The sequence below is a fragment of the Dermacentor variabilis genome, chromosome 7 (genome assembly GCF_050947875.1).
Source record: "Dermacentor variabilis isolate Ectoservices chromosome 7, ASM5094787v1, whole genome shotgun sequence".
In the NCBI taxonomy this organism is placed as follows: domain Eukaryota; kingdom Metazoa; phylum Arthropoda; class Arachnida; order Ixodida; family Ixodidae; genus Dermacentor; species Dermacentor variabilis.
This window is the reverse complement of record NC_134574.1, coordinates 157,375,730-157,401,198: the sequence shown is the minus strand read 5'-3', so window position 1 is coordinate 157,401,198 and position 25,469 is coordinate 157,375,730. Positions and strand designations below refer to the sequence as shown.

Genomic DNA, 25,469 nt, shown 5'->3' with positions numbered 1-25,469 from the left:
GGACCCTTTCCCACGCGCCGACCAAGGCGCAAGACATTGGCTACCTGGCCGCGCTGCGAGGGTCAGCTCCGAGTTCTACGAAGTCCGTGTGATGTCGGTTTCGGACCGTGAACCTGTGTGTGTGTGTGTGTGTGTGTGTGTGTGTGTGTGTGTGTGTGTGTGTGTGTGTGTGTGTGTGTGTGTGTGTGTGTGTGTGTGTGTGTGTGTGTGTGTGTGTGTGTGTGTCTGTGTGTGTGTGTGTGTGTGTTTGTGTGTGCGTGCGTGTGTGTGTGTGTGTGTGTAAACCGTCCCGCGGAGAGGCGGCTTGTTTACGACGACTGGACGAACGTTTCCGTCACTTTGAAATCGGGGGGGGGGGGGAGGGACCGAGTGTTTATAAACCGCTGTTGTGCGGATGCGCGAGACTCGCTCAAGCAGTCATGTTAGACTGACGTACTTTCTCTCGCAGTCATGCTAGACTGATGAACTGCCTGTACTCTAAATAAACCCATAATCCTCGTTCTCGATGAGAAGCAGTCCTGCCCTTCATCAACGTCCTCAGCGTGGATAAGTTGGACGACGGCATGGGCCAGCTACCTTCTAATTCATGCCGGACTCCAATCCTGACAACGGGTTACGAACGATAGGATTGAGCCCCCAATCCTGACAACGCAGAAAGGTTGTGTTCACCACGCCTCGACAATGTGCATCAGGCATCTCTTCATTCACTAAAGCATCAATGTAGGATTGGTTCGTATTAGTCTGACTCGTACAATGCAGCTCAGAAACATCACTTCTGAATGAAACATTAGAAAGATCCAAACGAGTACGTTATTTTGATTTTGCTTGGTATTTTCTTTGGTTATTGAATCTTTATTGTGGTATAGAGCTTGTACTTCTGGCGACAACCATCTCCAATTTACATTTTCGCCGCTGTCACAGATGAACCGATTTCAAACAAGAAGACTTGTCAAAACACACACTTCAGGGATTTCTTGTGTTTCGAATATTGTGTGCCCCAGCTGGTTGGCTTCAAGATATGTTGTACCTCAACCAGGGTCTTCAAGCAATCCAAAGGCCCGCAGTCATTGCTTTTACTGAGCTCTCATGTTCTCGCGTCACTTGCGTTCAGCAAAAATTACATATATTAGTGGCAGTGGAGGAAACTACTTCGTGGTATAAGACTGGTCAGACTAAATACGGTTGCCAATCACTTCGTATGGAGCTTGAGATTGAGAGTCCCTGTGGTAATTGCAGAAGACATATCAGAAATCCTGTACTACCAAATCGCCAGACTCACTTCCCTGACTCTTGGTTATCAGTATTAAAGTTACGTGTGTCCGGTGAGAAATTCTCATGCGGAATTACCTGGAACTCTATAGGTTGATTCGTCGTATAGCAAACAAATTGGTCGTACTGATCACCAACACATGCACGATAACTTGGCGTGTTTTGAAACTAGTAAATGTGACTACGACAGCCACAAGCTGTTTTCAGGTACTGTTTGCAGTGACCAATGCTGTTCATGCCTACGTCATGTGCGCCCGACTAGAATGGATTCACGAAAGCCAAGCAGGCATCAAGAGCCCAACTTGTAGTAGCATGTGGTTTAGTTCCACCAACGTCATCGACGAGTGCTTGCACAACTTGACAAAACGTCAAGCAGTCATGTTCCAAGGACGGCTACGACGACGGGTGTCCCCAGACTTTTGGACAACTCGGTGTCGCTGACGGGCTCGAGGTTGAATGCCACACGATTCACGTCCAAAGCCAAGGAACTCGCCGCCATTCCCAGAACGGCAGCCGCCTCACTGAAAACGCTCCAGATGACTTCCGTGGCGGGAGCGTTCAACAATTCCTCTTGAAAGAAAAGCACGAGGGCGTCTTCGACGCTGCCGAACTCACTTCTAACGCCGGACAGGTGTCTGGACACCTGAAAGTCCGTCGCGGACCCTCGGTACTTGACAGATGCGGCCCTGGTCTTGCTCCCGAACACCGCGGTGCCCCAGCAGACTGGAACGCCGTAGCGGTTTCCGGGAGAGTGCTTCAGCACCCTGACTCGTGTCGTGCCCAGGACGCAGCTGGCCACGTGGTACAAGCTGGGTGGCCTCCGAAACGTTCTCCGATTGAAGGCGCTGCTGGCATAGAGGGCAAACCGTGCCGGCTGGCCCGTCCTGTGATGACGGTACGTCACCTTCTTCGGGCCGCAGTGACAGCGTCTACGCCTGGCGATGACTAGCGAGGCCGCCTCCCTCGAGACGGCTAATTCTGTGTCCACGCCCTCCACCGAATGTCCGCCAACGCATGGGAGCCATTCGCATTGGAATTCGGTGCCGGGCCTCTCGAACAACACCAGCACGCAGAGGCGCGCCACGCGCCTCTCCAGGACACCTCGCCTCTGGAAGCGGATGGGGCACAGGACATCCACCTGGGTGAAAATGGCGATTTGTAGTCTCGTTGGTATTCAAGCGGGAGTCCAGCGTCAGAGGCGACAGTCCAACGCGCGGACTCCGCTATGTGCGCCATTCCTGTTCGGCAAGATGCCAAACTATACAAGGATTAGGGCTGAATGCACCCTGCCGAATTCACGACAGGAATTTACAAAAGAAGCTTGGTACTACGTGACCAGAGCATTGCACATGGTGCTGTCACTGTAATCACGTCTATCTGTGCTTCCTCTCATGACCTGGCACTGTTTTGGGAGACAAAGAGCCTAACGAAAGCTGGAAACGTCAGGCCTGCTATATACAAGGACTTGCTATAATTCAGATAAGATGTTTCAATTAACGTGGAGGGAAAAAAAGAACAAAGGCAATGAATGTTCGAAATATAGATATAAACAAACAATACAAGCCGAGATGACAAGAAAGTCAGAGAATGTATACACAACTCCTCACTGGCTTTAGTGACTTCGTTCTAGTAGCGTTGACATTGATTGAGCCATATACCTGGGCAAAGTACGTACCTGGGCGATTGTATAAGTATACGATCGCCGTATACCCACACGATCCCTACCTGGGCGACGCTCGCACCGTCGGGGAAGCACGACGCGACAGCACGCGCTTCGTAGGTCTTCTCGCAGCAGCTGAACACGATGGCAGAAGCAGGTCGTCGGCACGCCTTCTCGGCGAGCCCGAGGCGCCACCGAAGTTCGTCGATGAACGCCCCGTCGGAGCACGCCGTTCCGACGTCGCCCTCGTGCAGCAGCGTGAAGAAGCTGAGCCTCCGGCGAAGCAGCGTGGCCGCGACGCGCTCCCACAGGTCGTCGTATCGCGCGCACAGGAAGAGGTCTTCGACGGGCAGCCGCTGGAGGACAGCGCGCACCACCGTCGAGCAGCGCAGCGCCGCCTCGGCCACGGCGCCCATCCTTGTCGTCGTCGTCGTCGTCGTTGTTGTTACTGCTATTGTTGCTGTTCGTGTGCTTGTACCTTGTGGTACGTGCCCACTACGGGCGAGTGGCAACGATTCAGCTGGTCTGGAAAGAAAGCTACACAGGGTGTGCTTGTACCAAATGGTACGTGCCCACTACGGGCTTTTGGCAACGATTCAGCTGGTCTGGAAAGAAAGCTACACAGAGTGTGCTTGTACCAAATGGTACGTGCCCACTACGGGCGAGTGGCAACGATTCAGCTGGTCTGGAAAGAAAGCTACACAGGGTGTGCTTGTACCAAATGGTACGTGCCCACTACGGGCGAGTGGCAACGATTCAGCTGGTCTGGAAAGAAAGCTACACAGGGTGTGCTTGTACCAAATGGTACGTGCCCACTACGGGCGAGTGGCAACGATTCAGCTGGTCTGGAAAGAAAGCTACACAGGGTGTGCTTGTACCAAATGGTACGTGCCCACTACGGGCTTGTGGCAACGATTCAGCTGGTCTGGAAAGAAAGCTACACAGGGTGTGCTTGTACCAAATGGTACGTGCCCACTACGGGCGAGTGGCAACGATTCAGCTGGTCTGGAAAGAAAGCTACACAGGGTGTGCTTGTACCAAATGGTACGTGCCCACTACGGGCGAGTGGCAACGATTCAGCTGGTCTGGAAAGAAAGCTACACAGGGTGTGCTTGTACCAAATGGTACATGCCCACTACGGGCTTGTGGCAACGATTCAGCTGGTCTGGAAAGAAAGCTACACAGGGTGTGCTTGTACCAAATGGTACGTGCCCACTACGGGCGAGTGGCAATAATTCAGCTGGTCTGGAAAGAAAGCTACACAGGGTGTGCTTTTACCAAATGGTACATGCCCACTACGGGCTTGTGGCAACGATTCAGCTGGTCTGGAAAGAAAGCTACACAGGGTGTGCTTGTACCAAATGGTACGTGCCCACTACGGGCGAGTGGCAACGATTCAGCTGGTCTGGAAAGAAAGCTACACAGGGTGTGCTTGTACCAAATGGTACACGCCCACTACGGGCTTGTGGCAACGATTCAGCTGGTCTGGAAAGAAAGCTACACAGGGTGTGCTTGTACCAAATGGTACGTGCCCACTACGGGCGAGTGGCAATGATTCAGCTGGTCTGGAAAGAAAGCTACACAGGGTGTGCTTTTACCAAATGGTACATGCCCACTACGGGCTTGTGGCAACGATTCAGCTGGTCTGGAAAGAAAGCTACACAGGGTGTGCTTGTACCAAATGGTACGTGCCCACTACGGGCGAGTGGCAACGATTCAGCTGGTCTGGAAAGAAAGCTACACAGGGTGTGCTTGTACCAAATGGTACATGCCCACTACGGGCTTGTAGCAACGATTCAGCTGGTCTGGAAAGAAAGCTACACAGGGTGTGCTTGTACCAAATGGTACGTGCCCACTACGGGCGAGTGGCAACGATTCAGCTGGTCTGGAAAGAAAGCTACACAGGGTGTGCTTGTACCAAATGGTACATGCCCACTACGGGCTTGTGGCAACGATTCAGCTGGTCTGGAAAGAAAGCTACACAGGGTGTGCTTGTACCAAATGGTACGTGCCCACTACGGGCGAGTGGCAACGATTCAGCTGGTCTGGAAAGAAAGCTACACAGGGTGTGCTTGTACCAAATGGTACGTGCCCACTACGGGCTTGTGGCAACGATTCAGCTGGTCTGGAAAGAAAGCTACACAGGGTGTGCTTGTACCAAATGGTACGTGCCCACTACGGGCGAGTGGCAACGATTCAGCTGGTCTGGAAAGAAAGCTACACAGGGTGTGCTTGTACCAAATGGTACGTGCCCACTACGGGCGAGTGGCAACGATTCAGCTGGTCTGGAAAGAAAGCTACACAGGGTGTGCTTGTACCAAATGGTACATGCCCACTACGGGCTTGTGGCAACGATTCAGCTGGTCTGGAAAGAAAGCTACACAGGGTGTGCTTGTACCAAATGGTACGTGCCCACTACGGGCGAGTGGCAATGATTCAGCTGGTCTGGAAAGAAAGCTACACAGGGTGTGCTTTTACCAAATGGTACATGCCCACTACGGGCTTGTGGCAACGATTCAGCTGGTCTGGAAAGAAAGCTACACAGGGTGTGCTTTTACCAAATGGTACATGCCCACTACGGGCTTGTGGCAACGATTCAGCTGGTCTGGAAAGAAAGCTACACAGGGTGTGCTTGTACCAAATGGTACGTGCCCACTACGGGCGAGTGGCAACGATTCAGCTGGTCTGGAAAGAAAGTGATACAAGGCGTTTCTTTTAGCCGCACCAAAAATTTTTAAAGATTGCCTACGGCAGATGTACCACAATTCTAACCTTTGGGCTAAATTACTTGATGATGGGGCCATTACTTCTAGGAGGAATAAAATATGTTCGTTTGAAGAATTAACGCATTAGGCTAATTATTTGTTGATTCATTACCTTACGCCCCATATTTCTAGGTTCGAATTATAGCCGCCTATAGTTCGCACGGTGTATCCACTTGGAACGAATTATCTGGAGAGCAGCAGTTCCAAGATATTAATTTTCAAAGTGTGCGACGAAATTCATTGACGTTCCAGTTACTTCTTTAAAATCGCTGTTTTACGCATTGAAGCACAAAAGCAGTATTAGTAATCTGTAACTAAGTTACCTTAGTCTTCAATTCATAGGCGCTTGCTGTTCCTCTCCCCTGAGCCATCTGCACTCCTCTTTTATATACAGGGTATATGTTTCCCGTACCAAGCCATGAATTCTTCGTCGACGGCGGCTGCAGTCTGGCGACTGTATCCAGCATAAGCATAGCAACGATCGACATTTACTTTTGGAATGATGCGACATGCTATAAGTTTGATGAAATCAAGGGGAAATATATATATATATATATATATATATATATATATATATATATATATATATATATATATATATATATATATATATATATATATATAACGAGAGAGAGAGAGAGAGGGCAGTTTTTCGCTCGAGGGGCAAAGCATGCATTGACAGGGATAGCACGGTTTAGTCTTGCTACTGAACTCCTCGGATGGTATTATTATATAATGATCGGGCACGACATGTTCAGACGACGCACCCCTCCAGGCAGCTGCTGCCGGGCATAAGGAACAGCGCCCTGGCTAAAAGTCTGCTACCAGACATCTCACGATGCTGGAGTTGCGAAAACACCCGTGTGCTTAGATTTATGTGCACGTTAAAGAACCCGAGGTGGTCCAAAATTTCGGAGTCCCCCACTACGGCGTGCCTCATATTCATAAAGTGGTTTTGGCGCGTAATACCCCGTAATTTCAACAACGCAGGCCTGGCTCAACTACCGCGAGGAGGGCATGAGGAGGGCCGCCGGTGTGAATGTGCCTCGAGGGATCGTATATAACTGCCATCAATATAACAATGCTTAACACAACATTAACGAAACGGGAAGTGCGCATTCGATCACGCCACAGAAACAACGTTCGTATCCTATTATCTATATACGTGACCCACGCGCTTATTCTACTTGCCTTTGTGACTTCGGCCAACGCAGTTCTTCAGCACTTGGCAGCACCGCAAATCTTCCAAAGCCTTACTACTGCGTTATGTCAATGGCACAGACCTCTTATAACCAACTGTACTAAAGAAGGACGCACTGCCTGTTATATGTGAGAGGCAGTGTTCCCTCCATGCAGTTCTATATACTGTTCTCGGTCCACTTGCAAGAAGCATGGAAAGCGATAGCAAGGTTTAGCGTTGGCCTGAAGCACCTCGGGCGGTGTTCTAAGACTGTACGGAGGGGGGGGGGGAGGGGGTTGACGTGTTGGCGTAGGCCACGCACCAGTCGAGGCATAAAGCGCCCATGGCTCGGTATACGCAGATGTGGCGTGGAGCGCCGCCAGCGGTGTTGCAGGCCTCGTTGGTCCACACGAGGTGAGCAAAATAAATGAATCGGCGTTCGGTAGCTTGAAGTGTGCGTCGTCCGTATACCACTCAGACAACTTTATGCACCTCTGCGTGGTATGCAGACAGCTGCACCAGCGGGAACGTTATACTGTGTACGTGCGCACATACCACGATAGCGCTCGAACGCATGCCGCGTGCAAATGCCGCGTTGCCACGGCATGCAACAATGCGCGGCCATGGTACAACGATACCAGCAGCCGATGGAAAAGCGCTGCCAGCATGACCGATTGAGCGGAAGCTCGAGGGTGCGCGCCTCCACTTTGCTTTAGTTGTTTTTGTAGTCAAACGCAATGCGCGCCTCTCGCGTCGCTGGATCGCATGCGTGGACCGTGCATGCGCAGTCGATGCCCTGACAGCAAGGCGGCGGCGACTCGAACGCGCCTTAACTGTCCATATAATTGCATCCCAATAAAATTAATTTACGGAACAACGGCGCTATAGTGCTTATGTTCCAGCATGATGGTATGGTATGCTATGCTATGGTATGCTATGGTATGGTATGGTATGGTATGGTATGGTATGGTATGGTATGGTATGGTATGGTATGGTATGGTATGGAGAAACTTTATTGAGGTCCAGCAGATCGTGAGTCGCCACGAAGCAGGCCGCTCCCACGTGGGAACCGGAAGGCCAAGCCTCTCGGCCGTTCGTGGGCCTGCTGGACAGCCCAGAGTTGGTCAGCCAGAAGAGGGCTGCGGAGAACCGCCTCCCATCCGGCCTAGCTGTTATCGATGCCAGAGCGTGACCGGGCACATCGCCAGAGCATGTGTTCTAACGCGGCTATTTCTCCACAATCGTGGCGAGTACCATCGGTGTAAGTATCCGGAGAGATTGTATGTAAGAGCGACGAATTGGGATACGTGATGGCTCAAACAAAACTTGTTGCTGAGCTAGTCGGTTCATGACTTCAAAAACAAAAGGTTACGGCGCTAAGCAGACGAGGATGAAGTAGACACAAACGGCTTATACGGGGGCCATATATGTCGTTTGTGTCTCACTTCGTCCTCGTCTACTTAGCGCAGGAATCTTTGTTATCAATTTATGATGGTTCAAGTATAACATCGAAATTTTAGACATACTATGTACATTGATTTGCCGAAACATCGTCCTCATGAATTCCCATGTCTTTCTGTTTTTCTTTTTGCACTTTGTGACTTCGCTATGCATTCTGGAGTCCCCCAATACAGCGTGCCTCATAATCACTTCGTTGTTTCGGCGCGTAAAATCAAAGATATTTTTTTTTCGCCATGTAATCTTAATTATGTAGACATTGCGTTATAAACGCATAGATTTAAGGTGACTATTAATATCCGCAGAATCTTCTTACCTTCATGCATATAGAGAAATATTATTGCTCTGAAATCTAGAATGATGAAGCGTGATCAGTACCGCTGCAAGAACGCCGGAAGCCACGATGAGCGTGATTTGAGTAATCCACGCACACCTATATAATTCCCATGGTATAGCTGGAGGATCGCAGCTTTGCAATTCCCTCTAGTATCTTTTTTTTTTTTTTTGTAGGGAACTACGGTTGCAAGCAGCAAAGCAGCGGAGTGGGAAATGTAGCGAGGGGAACGAAATAAAAATTGCCAGGATGGTAATCCATGTGGATTAGCCCGCACGAGTGCCCTGCGGCACCAACGCGCATATATCACTTACCATAACAATGCGGCCACGGAGGCATTGCCAGCGTGAGGGGGTATCGTTGAAGCCGTGAGAGCTTATTACTGCATGGTGGCACAGAGGTCTCTCTGTCACTACCCCCCCCCCCCCCCGCCCCCCGTACCCTCTTCGCTCCTTCCTGTAATAACGCTCGTATCGACGGCACAGCTAGATCCGCTTATAACGCCACAGATCACCTCCGTGGTCACGGTGGGTGGCTTGGAACATAAAGCTCTAAAGGAATATGTTCATTCTGGTCTTCTATTGCGTTTCTTTTTTTCTATATTTGCTTTCTTTGGACCCCTCTTCCTTTTGTTGTCGTCCCATCAGCAAAAGCAGGCAGGCTTTTCATTTTCTTGCGATCTTCTCAGGCACGTATAATATGTATATGTACGGAAGGTATCACCTTCGCATTACAGCGTTTCGAACAAAAAAAAATGTACGACCTTACATCGTTGTTGTTTCTTCTTTTTTTATTTGGTCACGTATAACTCCCTTCTCATCTCTGGCTTTGTGCACCGTCGTTGTGTCGTCTGTTCGAAACGGTGCCTTCGTTCCCGATTTGTTGTCATTATTATTATTTTTACTTCTTATTCAGTGGTTACGTAACTTCTAAGGTACATATCATCTGCGGTTTTGTGCAGCATCAAAATGTCGTCTTTGCGAAACGACAACTTTGGGCGGCCTCTTTCAACTCCTCGCTGAAAACCGGTGGCGATCCTTTGTGCGCACTCTCCGGGTGTCGTCTGCTTTTATTCGTGGCCAACTGCGTGAGCCCACGGGATGCGTGACGCGTTTTGCGCGACCCTCAGATTGCAGCACCTACCTTTGTGCATGCACAACGTTTTGAGGACGCTCTTGTTTCCGTTGTACTGCGGGTACCTGTGTCGCTATAGTATCTGAGCAGATTAACAGACGTGTCCCATGGCGCCAGCATAGGCTTCGTCGACTTGGGTGAGTGTATACGATCGACTTGAGTCGTGAGACCTGTGTCGTTTTCTTTAGAACCGACCGCAACGCTCTTAACATTGACGTCTGCAACCATTCAAATTTAGATCACGCCTTTACTTGAAGCTCACGCACGGTTTCAGCGCCTCTGTGAGCTTGTTGTATGCGAAGATGTCAAGTGCAGTTCAAGGGGTGGATGAAATCGAACGTACGTGTCTGGCTTCGGGCATGTCGTGCTGAATGCGTCACTTGTGGCAGAAGCAGTGCGGGTGTATACGCCTGGTGCTTCGGAAAATGCGCTTCGGAATTGCCTAAACATAGGAAGTATGCGTGGTGATTCATCGAATCCGTTGGGATCGCTCGCTTCATCTTCACCCGACGACGAGGCGTAGACAACCCCGTCGTCCATTATGGCCGTCGGCTAAGGGCACGATGGTTGCGCCTTTGCGCAGTTCAGTGTCGCTTTTCTGGATAAAATTGGCAGGGATTCCCTACGCCGCGAAAATTAGCAGCGTGTTCCTTTCTTTCTTTCTTTCTTTCTTTCTTTCTTTCTTTCTTTCTTTCTTTCTTTCTTTCTTTCTTTCTTTCTTTCTTTCTTTCTGAATATATGTAGCCATTATGAACTAAAATAACAGGCTTCAATTTTTGTATGAGATTCATAATCATTAAAGAATTAGCAAAATTTCCATAATTGCTCCTCGAATTACTATCTTGAGTCATTTCATACGTATGCCTCTGTGGCAAACACGTTTCTATGGAATTCGCTCAGTTATTGCATTTGCATTTTCCTATTTTAAAAGTTTCTAACGTATTTTGTGAAACACTCTTTATGTTAGTATACGTGAGAGCAGCTAGGTTACCAGGGAAAACCGAATGCTGTCTTTCTGCTGTATATATATATATATATATATATATATATATATATATAATTACCAGCCACTTAGCAAACCGATATCTGCTCAGCAAGAGTATACAAGCGTCGGGTGTCCGCCATAAATGAGACCATGGCGGTGTACGCAGCAGAGTATGTTTAACAGTCTTAGCAAAAGTACTGCCTATTTAATGATACTTCTCGGCCTGTAGCATGTCGATAGACACAGTGCATGAAATCTTGCATGAGCGACTTTCATCGCAACCTATGACACACCCGTTTGAAGACAAGCTGTAGGTGTGTGAGAATGCAATCTATAGGATTTTTTTTTTTTTGCCAACGTCCTTCAGGCAATGTTTGCGATGTGAAAAATTGAAGTATTAATGAATGAAGACGTATTAGAACAAGGTACTGATGTACGACACGCTCTGAAAACTAACGTGTGCTCGTAATATTCAGTTTTGTATACTTGGCCTCCGAAAACTAACCGTCCAGTGAGAAAAATAAGCAAAAAAATATGGTAATTGTGGATGGCATCGATGTTTCGCGTGGGATATGATATCGACAATACGAGAGCAATCACCCCACACTGCAAGAGCTACGGACATCCACTGCCCAACACATTGCACAGATAACTCCAACCGAGTGCTTAGCAATGTGCTACGTCATGTGTAGGCATGTCTTCAAGCCGGTGGTGAACATTTTAAGCATCTACTGCAGTGATCAGTGCAGTGGCGTATATGCACAAGTAAAAAAAAAAAACTTCAAGTCTGAAGACCACCATTTTTACTGCACAGATACCATTCGGACACCCCGTATGTAGAACCAGTGGTCGAATCCTGTCTCCCTTTATTTGCTCTTTCCTCGAGTCATTTGCGTATATTGATTAGACAGCCGCATGTCATATCATAGTCAAATAAATCCACAAATCAATCCAGCCTCCGTCGCAACTGGAAGGGGCATTTAGTAATTCTTTACTGGTAAATTTGTAGTATAATTTGAAACTCTTCAGCTGTGCTTAGTTGCGCATGATGATCGTATTTTTTTATACTGTTTACTGACTTCGCTTGACATTAAAAGCACGGCGGCGGCATTTCGATGGGGGCGAAATGCGAAAACACCCGTGTACTCAGATTTAGGAGCACGTTAAAGAACCCCAGGTGGTCGAAATTTCTGGAGACCTCCACTACGGCGTGCCTCATAATCAGAAAGTGGTTTTGGCACTTAAAACCCCATAATTTAATTTTTTTACCTTTAAAAGAACTGAGAGCCGGGCTAGCTGACCTTGGTTCATCTTGAAGTTTCAGTGCAAAACGAACAGCTAGGGACAACGTAGAAACAAACACGTATACGGCAATAAAATGTAAGGGCTTTAAACCCTGTCACATGAGGTAGAGGAAAGTAATGCCTAAATTATTAGAAAGAAAATTGACCCGCCCATATGCCCTATCTAGTAGAAAGCAAGACATCCACGCGTTCGACATCTTAAAGTATAAACCCCATGCAAGCGATCTTGCACGCGACAGCGACAGGCGACGCGATGGAGATGGCTGTCGCGTTCGCTCGTCGCCTACAAGTTGCACCCCATGCGAGCGATGACTTCGAGCGACGTCTCCCCAGTGTTGCCGGTATGAGGGCAGCAATATGGCGCCGAAACTAGCGTGACGCGTGCTTTATTAACTTAAGTTGATGTATTTTACTGTAAAAAGCAGCATAAAATATTTCTGAAAGTCTTGCAGTAGGTTCTTATCCTTGCACCTATAAATATTCAATCGTTTGCTCGTTCCGTGCGACAATCGGAAGTGCTGGAGTTATGTACATCCAGTTCCGGCTTTGCGCTATTGGCTAGTCGCTCATAGCACTTCCGGGCGACGAGCGACGAATTCTAGATTTGCAAAACCGAGCGATCGCGCGACAAGACCGAGCGATCTGTTCAAGCGACGGCCTGATCCGTCGCGCGAACCCGTCGCTCGTCGCTGTCGCGCACAAAATCGCGCTAATGGGGTTTAGCCTTTATTTCGCATAGTTTACTTGCAACGTGTTATTAAATCCTTAAACCGACATTCTTCTCATCAGTTACTTAATCCCTTCTACCGCGCTGTCGCGATTTTGTGACATACCGAACCCGAGTTAATAAATCCTTACGGGACGCCTAAGCGAAATAAATCCTAATTTTTGACGTCATGTATGGCCCAGAACAAAAAAAAACCGTCAGCGTGTAGCCGACAACAACGACTTGCGCATGGTGCATTGAAGGAAGGTAAAAACTCGTGCGGTTGCATCCATTCAGGTGCCTAAATTGAAGTCGCCATCTCTGCAATACCGACTGTTTCACGGCCCGCCATAGGATGTGGCACTTTTCAGCTGGAAAGTCTGAGTAAGTTCAGGGTGAAAAAGTGCCGGTATAAAGGCACAGTTGTGTGCTAGACGCCTGCCTTAGCTTTTTTTTTTTTTTTTCATCGATATACAGATCTCACCCGGGGTACGAAATCGTGTAGAGTAATTTTGTGGCTTGCTCTCCTTGCATACAAGTATTTCTAACTGCAATTCGAGTGTTTTTCTTTAGGCATAAGATGCGGGCCATAAGAGGTTAAATGACCTCATACATGTATACACTTGCCGCAGGTTATTTGGCCTTCTTGTGAACTTGTGCAAGCTTTCTGCAGAAAAAAAAAAGCTGTCAACTTGATTTCTTTCGGGTTGGTGTTAGTATGTTAAATTAGAACAAAAGTTGCTTCAGACTAAATATTTATGCAACGGTAAGGCCATAAATCTACACACACACGCTGTCTAGAGACGACTTTATTTTCGATTCATGGCCGTTCGGTTGTTACAGACAGAAAACGGCAACTTTAACAGCCCCACGTGGAGTCATGCACCCAAACGCTTCCGTATGATAGTTTACATAAAAATAAATTGAAAGGGAATGTGCCTAATGTTCTTACAGCAGCTCTGTTGACTAATTTTTGTAAAGAATAAACCATCCGATAACGGCTCTTTATATTTCTTTTCTTTTTCGTTTTGTAGCTGGCGCCCTAAATGAGAAGCAGTTCTGCGAATTAAAAAAAGAAGAAAGGAAGGCGTGCACCTTTTCAACTCGTGGAAATGAAGTGTCGGTTGCTACAAATTCTGCGTCCTTCTCACAGAGAGAGGCAAAAAAAAAAAGAGAAAAAAAAAGAAGGAAAGAAAGAAGCTGGAATTGTGGGTATTCTCCGCGCAAAACTTACAAAGGGAAAAACAACGTGAGCTATAACGATCGTTCTCGTTTTGGCCTCGAGCCACGTCAGCTTCTGAGTCGTTAACGACATCATAGTTCACACAAAGTGCACTTACACCTTCTCATCTCGCCTTCCTCCCCCGAGTTGCGCTACACCAAACAGAGTAAGCGTAAAAATAAAGCGTATACACAAATGAGAGACACGCGAACATGGAGATTAGCAAATTGCAGAAAACAAGTAGCCGTATCCTCCGGGAGAACGCGGCGAGCCACACCGAACATTATCCCCTCCCCCTCAGGATAGCACAGGAGAGCGCCCACTGGTGAAGAAATTACCTTTCTGATTGCAAATTGACTCTGATCCAATAAGTTTTGTCGTCCCAATTCTCCTCGCTTATACCTCCTATTCCTTCTTCTTTCTTTATTATTATTTTTTTTTAATCTTGCGTCGCTTCCATTACCACACGTTATCTCGCACAAGCTCCGAGACCCAGCGAGCGTTTCAGCCGCAGTTTCCGATCGCCTCGAGCATCGTCGCGTACACACTCTTATATATATATCGCATCGACCAAGCGAGCGAGCCGAGTTTATTGGAAGGGAGCTAGCCATGTACACCCTGCCCGTGGCGAATGAGGGCGCTGCTGCTGTTGTTGCTGCTGCTGCGGCTGCTATACGCTCACCGCGAATCATCCCAAAAATAGTTTCGCGCCAACCTGCGCGGTGGCGGGCTCGAGAATGAGTTTCACTCGTTACCGGTATCCCATATCTCTTCCACCCCAACCACATCGCCGGCCGCGAAAACGAACACTTTCCTATCAATGCTGTGGTTTGCTTAAATACGTGCAGTGCACGACGATGGTGCCAGATACCTCTCGCTTCAGTCAATTGGAAGTAAGCGATGTATTTATTATTGTTGTTGTTGTTGTTGTTGTGGTGGTGGTGCTGCCGACAATGGTTACGGTTGTGCTGTTATTCGTGATGACGATGTTGTTTTTGGCGGTGAAACAGCGCAGAAAACGAAATCAGACTAAAAGAATGCACACAGGTGACGTGCCAGTATATCCCAAGGATCTAAATCTACACCTACACACGTGACTAGGGGTGTAGTCAGGGGAGGTGGGGGGGGGGGGGGGAGCGACCACACTATGCTTAATTACAATTCGTGTGCAGCTTCACCAGCCACGTAAGTGAAAGCATAGGCAGGTGGTTCTCATAGGCGCGAACCAACTGGTCTTAATTTCAGAAGAGAATGCATCTGCTCTCATGGTGGCTCATGTGCCACTACACATGTTATCATCGCTATAGATACCGGCACAATAGATGCTTGGATATGTCGCGTAGGGCAGAGTGTATCGTCAGACCTCATGCGTTTTGCGTAGCGCGCTTCTTTGTACCTGTACAACGCGTTACAACCGCATCCCAGCATATGGTTCTTCGTATTCCGTAAAATCTCGAGTACTGAGGGGAGTAAAAATTACTCCCATAGGGAGTAAACTGTGTAAGAAAGTTGTAAAAGCTCTATAAAAGTTTATAGCAAAAGATGTTAGTGATATTACAGAAAACAGACGAAAACAGCCGTACCGTAGACTTTTGGGGGCATCGATTCTTATCACAGCCGTACAGCCGGAAGCTGCGCGGAGAAGCCGACTTTTCGTAGTCTCGATGGTACGTATTTGCGTTCACACTGCAAGGAAACGCACTCAGACTGCTGCAAAAACAAACAGCAATAAAACCTCGGCACTACTTTCTTAGTCGCAATGCATAGTGACCGCCTCATCACGCAGCTCGTGCCTTCCGCCACGCTGCATCGTTTTAGGCAGAGCCCATACACTGCAAACGCGAAGCATGGGCCTTCCAAGCGTGTATCGTCTCGCGCTGCCCGTGGACCGCCTGGTGGAAGCGGCGAAGCCACGGCCGGTTGCGGTGCGTGGCTTCGTACGGGTGCTCAGGGGAAAACGATTCTGCTCCTTTGATAATTCACCTTTCTTTTTTTTTTTAGCACTATACGTGTTGACAGCTCGCTTACCGGGAAACGAGGCAGATAAAAAGAGTAAAAAAAAAAAGAAAGACAAAAAGGTGGCGTGCGGTGTCGAAGAATGGAGTTTCACCCGAGCGGCGCAGCATCATTATCATTTTTAGCCCCGGGCGAACGCGCGGAGACCGGCGCTGCGAAATCGACCACATCGCTCGCGCGCGCCGCAGGTGTAAAGAGTAGACGTCCGCAGTGGCCTCGTACAGTAAAGCATAACGGAGAGGGGTGTTATATGGACGAGAGCTTGTTGTACCTACATCAGTATGCGTGTATCGCGTTCGCTCGGCACCCGGTTCGCGCATTTTGATCGCTTCTATCTCTCTCTCTCTCTCTAGAGAGAGAGAGAGAGAGTTGACGCGCAGTGTAGTTGACACCACCGCCGCTAGGCGTGGGTCGCGACGTTCACGATCGGTGCGATGCAGTCGCCGTCACCCTCCCGCGGGTTCTCGCTTTTGTTGCGCCTTTTCGATCCCCTCGAGCTCCGTTTCGAAAAGACAGCTGCGTCGTGACGGAGTGGCGGTACATCGTTTTTAACAGCGATAGCTATACGCCTCGTGCACCGCCTAGGACGCTTCCAACAGTACACGCTGGAGCAGTAGCAGACGACAACCCTTTGCAGCAAGGATGGCTGAAGTTCGCGGCTGCGATTTCTCCTTTGTTCGGGTGCCAGGCTGCTTCTTCTGCGGTGACAGCTGTAGGGAAGATGCTGACCTCTGTGCGAGCGGGTACGAACACGATGTTACCGGTGTTTGGGACAACATGGTCCGCATACGTGCAAGGTGTGTCCCGCAGACAAACGCCATGAACCCCATTTACATGACGTGGAGCTCATGTTGAGTAGCCGATAAATTTTGTTGAGTGATGCGATCTCTCGATGTTTTTTTTTATTCTACCCTTGCCGCAATGCTGCTTCTGTACCTGAATAATAAGCACCCGTCGTTAGTGCAGACTTATATCAAACAAATCCGCACGGGGCAATCTCTGCATATGCCGTTGTGATTTTTCTGCCGATGAATACATGTGACATCGCCGAATAAGTGCAGTCGAAGTCGCCTCAAGAAGAGTAATTGCCAATTTATTGATGGAAACGCGTACACTAGCCAACGAAGTCACCAAACACACGGGTTAATAAAAGCGCGTGTTAGTGCTGTACCGCCGATGCAATTCTGCCGCATACGCCCTATGAACTACCGTTCCCGCTGCAGTTTGTGCAATATTAAATTCCCCAAGGGAGCTGCTTGGATACGTACAAAGCTAAAGACTGACTAGCTTTTCAGTACTTTCTTATATCACTAGAGAGAGGTGCCACGTGATATATTTAAAGACAGAGCAGCGCCAGTCAAAGTAGATGAGCGCTGGCGGCAAGGCCCGGTTTAGTCGTCTGCAGCGTAAGTATAAGAAAGAATTCAGTTGAGTACAAAACTGACATGCAAGAAGGGACTACGTTGTGAAACAAACAAATCACTCGGCGTGTTAACTTTGCTCAGGCAGCATCGAGGTGTGATGACTTCCCAAACAGGACGCGAACTTTTCAGCGAGAAATGGAACAAAAATACCATATGCAGCAGCTATTAGCAATTCTCGCCCTCAACTACCTATTTTCTAAACACATTTCCAAAAACGCAAACAGTATCTAAGATGCCCTCGGGCGAAAAGAATAAAGCTCTTAAAGAAGCACTTCCTTGGTATCATTCCGATAAGACACAGCGTGATTTATACCCTTTATAAACAAGGCAGGGTGAAAACTTCGCAGCTCAAAAGAATCGACAAGAATTATGCATGGAGCAACTAGCAACAGTTAAACATGTGCGAAGCCTTGCATAAAATAGATCTAAGAACATGAAGTGCGCGACAACTGGTGCGAGGATTTACCGCGCCACATGAAACCAACCATTTCAGTTCTTGCAAACTTCAGTAGCTTTAACACACAACGCAATGCGCTCGTGCAGTCGTGCTGCCTAGCTAGCGCAACGCGGTAAAGAAGGGGAAACAATACAAGCAGCAAACAGCATTCCGAACTTTAGCGAAATGCCTTTAAACCTCATGCTGCACTGCAGACGAACTTCGTTGCTCACGCGTCTAACTATGATCGAGTGAAAAAAAAATACCGACGAGACAAAGGAAAGGATGAGAACAGGAAATTTCCCTTCAAAGCGACGATCCATTTTTGCTACCGTTGCTCCCGCTGATGAGGCTTTGCCGGGAATGATTAGAACCGTATCGCCGGCACGTTTTCGCCGGTATTTGAGCCCCCCACCCTGCAACAATCCTTCTTCGACATTCCTGAAGCTTTGGCGACCCCACATGTGCGAATGGTGTTGTCTATCTTGCTCTGAAAACGTGAATAAGACAGAGAAGCACGATCAACGACACAAGAAACTACGGCGCGCGCCAGGCTCCACTCCCGCGTGTTCTGCGCAAGGCCGCCACCAGTGGCGCGTCCGTCGGCGTGCACGGCGCGTATAGACCTTTGCACTGAGGCTCCCACGGGCGCCACCATATTTGGACTACTGGCGCCGCCTAGCGTCTGCTTGGCGGCAACGCCATACTGGACTGTCGTTGCTTAGCCTCAGCGCGCTGCTGTTGCTATCAACAAACAGATCTAAAAACGTTGGTTGCTATCTACATCTGTGTATCTCCGTATCTTCGATCTTCACAGAGTCGTCTAGCCACTTTCGTGCTATTCTCACCAGTGTCGAGAGGCATCGGCTACGCATTGAGACGGAAACTTTCCTGCTGGCGGCGGCCGTACGACTGCACGCGACTGCCGGATGGCGCCGGGAAGCGTCAGCTCAGCGCTGCAGCTGCTTTCACCCATGATTCTCTATATCTTAAGTCTCCTCAGCATCGTTTTGGACCTTTAGTGCAAGTATCACCAGTGTTGAGAGGTGTCGCTTTACGCATTACGGCGAATGCTTTCCTGTTTTGAGCGCCCGTGGCTGCGAATCAGTCCGTGCGATTGCGGAAAGGCGTCGACGTCAGCCACTGTCGGCTTGCCGCCGTGAGTCGACATCGCATCAAACGGGCTCCTTCCCCGGCTTGCTCCTGTGGCCACGACGATGAGGATGTTCGCCAACTACTCCTCGAATGCCCCATGCATATACGAGATACAAAGACAGCAGCTAGAACAAGAGCTACACTTCATCGATCCTCACCGGCCTTTCTCACTCGCAAAATTGCTGGGCCCATGGCCATCGAAAATAGCACAGCGAAAAGCATTGAACGCAATTGAGCATATTTATGCGGACACAGGCGTCCTCAACAAATACTAGGCATTGCATTGAATAATCACACGATGTCACTAAAACATTCTTCTATTATTTGTAATTATTAGTGCTTGTATATTACGTGTTATAATTTCTTGTTGTTGTGCATGAATTATTTTAACACTGTAATTCTTCTTCTGTTTATATGCTCATCGAAGTCTACATCATGGCCGTTTGTGTGTGTTTGTGACTGTTTACGAACTCATTGTGGTGCAACTTGCAATTGACTTTTACACTGTGATGTTCATAGGCGATTAGGACTGTGCTGTGGCTTTCTCAGTCTATGAAGTGACTTTTTTTCATAATTTTTTTTTCATTTTTCTACATTTTTTATATTGCTGTTTCTGCTATGAGAAAAGGAGTAGCCGTCACCATTGTAAAGTGACTACGTCTCTTTCTTTTATTTTCATTTCAATAAAAAAGACCCAACAAGGCCAAAACTTAATTGACCTTGTTGGTTCATATTTATTTTATAGCCCATCTAAACATTAGGGGCTGACGATGGAGACACATACAGTGCAACTTACCTACCTCGCGTATCCGAGCTGAAGCAGCGGCTCTGGATTCTCAGGTGTCCGCTTCCCGTCGATAAAATGAATCGAGAAGACGCGCGACGACTCCGCAGGGAGGAATCCCTTACGATTTACAGAGCTAATCCAGCGATGCCTCAGTACCGCGTAGCAAGGAAACCGATACAACAGGCACATGATGCAGCCGCAGTCTCTTGCAGAACATTGTGCGTGCTGCACTGCACTTTTCTTGCTGCACTGTGTTTCTTCTGGTTGTTCGAACAACCGTGCACAGCGCAGTGCTCCCCGGACGTTCGCACAGCCTGTGCGGATAAGCATAAAATCGCGAAAACGTCGTGCAGCCAATGCGGGAACTGCGCACGTGACAGTCCAGCAAGAGATGGCAACTATGAGGCGCTAGCTACTCTCGCTACCGGGGGCCTGATATCCGTTTCCCACTCTCTGGTTCGAGGCTTCCGGTGCAAAGGTCTAAAGCTAAGCGCATTCCAGCTGCAGTCGCGCGGCGCTGCTGTAGCCGTCGTAATCCGAGAGTTTCCTACAAAGATCGCTAGAGGGGACCCCTTCGATGGGGGCGAAATGCGAAAACACCCGTGTACTTAGATTTATGTGCACGTTAAAGAACCCCACGTGGTCGAAATTTCCGGAGTCCTCCACTACGGCGTGCCTCATAATCAGAAAGATGTTTTGGCACGTAAAACACCATAATCTGATGTTTAGAGGGAGCCCTGGTGCTAGCGTCTGCGGCATCTGCAGGCATGGTGGTTCAGAAAGCGGGGGAATGATGGGTACAGTATACCGTATTTACTCGTGTAAGGTCCACACTTTTTTGTTGCAATTTTTACCGGGTGCGGCCTCTACACGAGACGGGCTTATGGCTACTTACTGAATCTTCTAACTACGCCCAGACAACTATGCAAATAAATGCAGCCAGTGACGGCTGACCATGAACAAATTTACAGCCGCCGACCGATCTTTTATTTTTTTTGGGGGGGGGGATGGGGGATGAAGACTAGCGCTGCCTTGTGACGGCTTGCAGGAATAAACCAACGCATGAGTAGGCGCGTGATGCATAGTGAAACTTTTTTTCCAAGTTATCGCACTCCAGAAGCTGTGGGTTTTAGACATGGGCGGGCCTTACCCGAATAAATACGGCACATAGTAAACAATTTAAGCCTCGTGCTTCTGGTTTCGAAGGGCTTTGTTCTTAGCACATTGACAATACCAAGAAAGCATTGTGCCTCGCTTCGCGATTATTGTGCATGTGCAATGAAACTTGTTACCTTTCATGCGTATAGAAAAATAATTTCTTCGAAATTCATACAGCCAAAGCGCAATGAACGACGTCAAAATAAAGTTTGGAGCAAGAAGAAAAGAAAATTATGCAGAACGCATGCCCGGTGTTAGTTCATGTAAGCGAAACTTTCTTAGTTTTGGATAACGGCGCATGGTAACAGAACACATGGCAGCACAATTCGCAGGTCTTTTTTATACGGAATCATCATTTTGAAAAGGTCTCTGAAAGGTTTCGGACTAACTTTGAAGACGTGTAGCGTACGGCTACAGTAAGACATTCGCGGAGCAATTTAGGTGAAGCGTCTCATATTAAGAGAGCTACGGACGATTACAAGGTATACCCTCCTCCATAAGCATGCTTCTACAGCGAAGCTGTTTATGGCTAGGGTTCCGTGCATTTTCATTCTGAGCGTGGAAAACCCATGGATAGATCCCGGAGATACTACAATACCGGGCCCACCCGCGGCGGAGGTGAAGCAAGCTTCAAGCACTCCGCCACCTTGCAAAAATAAGTTTAATACATTGGGTCCAAACAGAACCCGTATCAGCTATTAAGCTGATCAGAACAGATACCACATTTTGACCCGCGTCGATCGTGTCTACGTTCGCACCGCCCTCTCTTTTGTCGGCGTTCCAAGCGCTTGCGTATCTCCTTTCCTTCCGTTCTCCCGTGGTGACGATCCCGTCGAGACGCCACGCCACGGCCGCTCTCGTAGGGGTGCGCGCGCTTCTCTAGAGAAGCGCGCGCACTCTAGGTCTAGAGAAGCGGCACTCTAGGTCTCTAGGGGAGCGCGCGCTTTCCTAGTCTCTAGGAAAGCGCGCGCTCCCCTAGAGACCGGCCGTGGCCACGCTTGTCTAGTTTCCTCCGGCTCCTCGGGGCGGCGCTCCCGTCGTCCACGCTAATGTATATAAAATCACGGTAAATGAGTTCGTTATACCATTGTGCAAAATTCCGTGTCCCCTCTGTGTCCTGTGCTAGACAGCTTCGATCGCATGGTCATCCAGCATCACAGAGCGGAATGGCTCATGATTTTGTTTCTCAACTCGTTGTCCGAGTGATCGGAGCAAAGCTCCGCCTTCACTGGCTCTGCGCCATCATGTGAGATCGGATCACCTACTTCCGCTTGTCCTGGAGCCAGCGCACGAAGCCTTTCCAACATCTCCGCTAGCCGCCTGGCCGTCGACCCTCAGCAACAGCTCCCCAAGGAGCATGCGTTGCGAGGGTTCTGTCTCAACGCCGGGGTGTGTCCGGTATTCCGGTAACCACAGGCGAGCTGGGCGTTTCGACGGATGGGTGGAGGAGTTGACTAAAGCACCTCCGTTTAATTAGCGAAACACAGAGCTAATAATCTGTAACCAAGCGCAAAACATTCTACACTTGGATGGGGCCCTTGGTGGGCCCAAGCGGTCTATGTGTGCGTGGGGGGGGGGGGGGGGGGGGGGGCTCTAGAGAGACTAACTGCCGCGAAATTTTGGACCACGTAACAAGAGAACAGCGAAACGCTGATCAAACGTATTCGCGCGTCACCATTTTGAAAAAAAAAAAACCATTTTTTTTGCGAAGTAACTTTTTGAGAACTTGACCACGCCTGAGCACTTGCTTAATTTCCCTATATAGTTATTTTTCTTTCTCTTTACCCCCCTCCCCTACGGAGTGTGGCGGTAGCGGGGCACCTCATGCTGCGTGGCAGCCGCGTGTAATCCTTGCATAGCACCTCCACTCCAGTGCTGCTCGCGGCACCGGCCTGCCGCTCTCGCTGGAGATATCCGTCGCGCACTCCATAAATAAAACAGTGGCTCGCCGCTCATCGCCCGAGGCAACAGTTATGAGACGATCCATAGGTGGCGCTGGCGCCACCGTCGCGGCAGTTTCGTTCCCGATAACACCTCGACACGATTCACTTTTCTTTTTTCTTTAATTCGCTCTCTATCCAGCTGGAAGCGAGGGAAACGGGAGGTTCCCCCCTCCCACCCCTATACACTGCTTCGCTCGAGCAATTCTCGAACCTCGAATTGACACCGTATATGCACGTTCGCCGAACCGTTGTCGCGTTGGTTCACCGAGCGCTTTGCGGTATACGTACTGCGTTATACCGCTGCGCGCAGCCCGTGTTTTTGAGTGTCTGGTTCAGCGACTATTTGACCGCAGGGTATGTAGGGAAATGGAACGAGTGGTCCGGGCTCGGCTCGGCTTCTTCTGTACTCCGTTTCGTACTATTGGCACGCGAAGCTAGTGAAGCTACTCAAGTATATCGTGTGGCTGTAGAACCAGAGATGCGAATGGCTGAAAAAAAGAAATAGTGGGAATAAAAATCATCTCTCTTTTTTTTTCAGCTTGTTTCTTGAGCCCCTGAAAAATTGGCGAAACTTTCCAACCCCCCAAGAACAACAACGTAAAGTTTAGACAAAAGTCAAGTAATGCAGCTGTAGAATTAGAGAGATGCGAATAGCCATGGCGAAAAGAAAGAACACGAAATATTGCACACACACACACACACACACACACACACACACACAAAAGATTTTTTTGCGTTTGTTTATTTCTTGCATACCGGAGAAATTGGCCAAAATAACCAGACCCCCCCTCTCCCCTACCCCATTTCAAAAGATATCAACGTAACAGTTAAACACAACCATGTGCAGAAAGGGAATCGAAATTTCTCCTGTCTACATTAAGAATCAATCTTCAAGCGGAAGCAGTGACAGCTTAATTTGCTGATTTCCTTTTTTCACTTGTTTTTGTTTCGAAACATCCCAATTTAGACTGTATTTGTAGAAAATTTAAATTTCCGATGTCACAAGCAGTGCATGTGCCAGTTCCCCCGCTTAATCTTGCATTTCTAGTCAGGCAAAGGAAATATATTGACAGCCTGTTCATATTTCTGACCTGTATAGCGTGCATAATCGCCCTGCTATAAATAATTGTAGTGGAGAGTTTGAAACCTAGTTTATTTCATATTTGTCCTGCAAGGAAAAACCGGTAATAAAAGAAAGACATAATTTTACGTCCCTATGTCGAGCTGTTTCACTGCACGGTGAGCAAAATGAGAACAAGAAGAAAGCAGGAGCCATCACTTCGACAAGTGGACTTCTCCTTTTCAAGGCGACATATGCTCTCCTCAGCACAGTATATATACTATATAGTTAAGGTTTTTCGGAGAGAGGATAAGGTGGGTGGGCGATGGGCGAAGCAATGACTGAGAGTGTGTCAGCGGCGAGGGTGTAGAATTGAAGAGAAAAGTGTGCTGCTGAACATCGGTGGAGGTATGTGAGGTAGCGCCGTGTGTCTGCCAGTTGACGCGTCATTGTGGCTTACCCTTTTCGTGAAAGGGGCGTCAGTAAGCCAGTTGCCTCAGTAAGTCATAATTAAAGGCAACGTCGTGCCTATAGTTACTTAGCACATCTTGGCTCGTGGATGCATGCCGCACGAAATATCGGTCTTAATCCATCGAAGCTTTGACTGGTGTAAAACGGTGTATATATTGCTTGTTTCATGTTTTAATCGGGAGCTATACTTGCGCTGACTGTGTGTAGACGATTTTCATCGCGCTCCCGAAGGCGCCGCCATGTTTGATCACGTGGTGATGATCCCTTGCTGGCATGCCTCCGCGGACGCTTCTTACGATGGAAGTGCAAGACGCTGTTGCGGCGCAGCAAGCCTCTGTTTGGGCGGCTGTCGTAGACAGTGACTGGGTGAAAGACAAAAACTTAGATCAAACCTTCAGAGGAACATGTAAACGTTGCATACGTCTACCCTTCCGAGCTCATTATGCCTTGTCCAAGTGGTATACAGGCACACATACGAGAAGGCAGGACGAGAAACGATCGATGTTATATAACTCAGTAGATAGTCCAGACTCTCCACCTCCGGAATAAATTAGGATCACTGTCTTTTTCTCTTAGCTTTAGCGTCTTTGTGTGCCCAATTACTTTGAAGCCACAGCTCGTCATGTTCTCGGTTCAGTAAGAACGCTTGTTCGGTGTCTTGTCATCTGATAACTTTTTTCTGCATAATCGCTCGAAAGCGGGCTCCGTTGCGGAAGGTTGGTTCTTGCTATGCTCCGGGCTTGGATTGTTACGAATGCATGACATTTCAACTGTGGTCCCACTGCAGCAACCGCGCCCACTGCTCTACACATTAGGGCGTAGGTGCGTTTCTATTCTTTTAAATTATATCAGCAAGTGTAACAGCTGTATTAATCAATGAATGGAACTTTATTTTCAAGAACAAAAAGAAATGTATAGCACATATATTTGGACCGGTAAGCGGCTCTCTCTCTCTCTCTCTCTCTCTCTCTCTCTCTCTCTCTATATATATATATATATATA

The 25,469-nt window shown here is 48.4% G+C and overlaps 1 protein-coding gene and 1 pseudogene across 1 annotated transcript; both read right to left on the bottom strand.

Moving 5' to 3' along the window:
- Positions 1 to 826: 826 nt before the first annotated feature.
- On the bottom strand, positions 827 to 3,345 carry LOC142588908 (uncharacterized). The gene is made up of 2 exons (XM_075700718.1): positions 2,995 to 3,345; positions 827 to 2,407 (listed from the first exon to the last, which is right to left on the bottom strand). The coding sequence occupies exons 1-2, from the start codon at positions 3,343 to 3,345 to the stop codon at positions 1,646 to 1,648; spliced, it is 1,113 nt and encodes a 370-aa protein (XP_075556833.1). The 3' UTR covers positions 827 to 1,645.
- An 18,212-nt stretch (positions 3,346 to 21,557) lies between these two features.
- Positions 21,558 to 21,734, bottom strand: LOC142589153 (U2 spliceosomal RNA; annotated as a pseudogene).
- Positions 21,735 to 25,469: the final 3,735 nt, after the last annotated feature.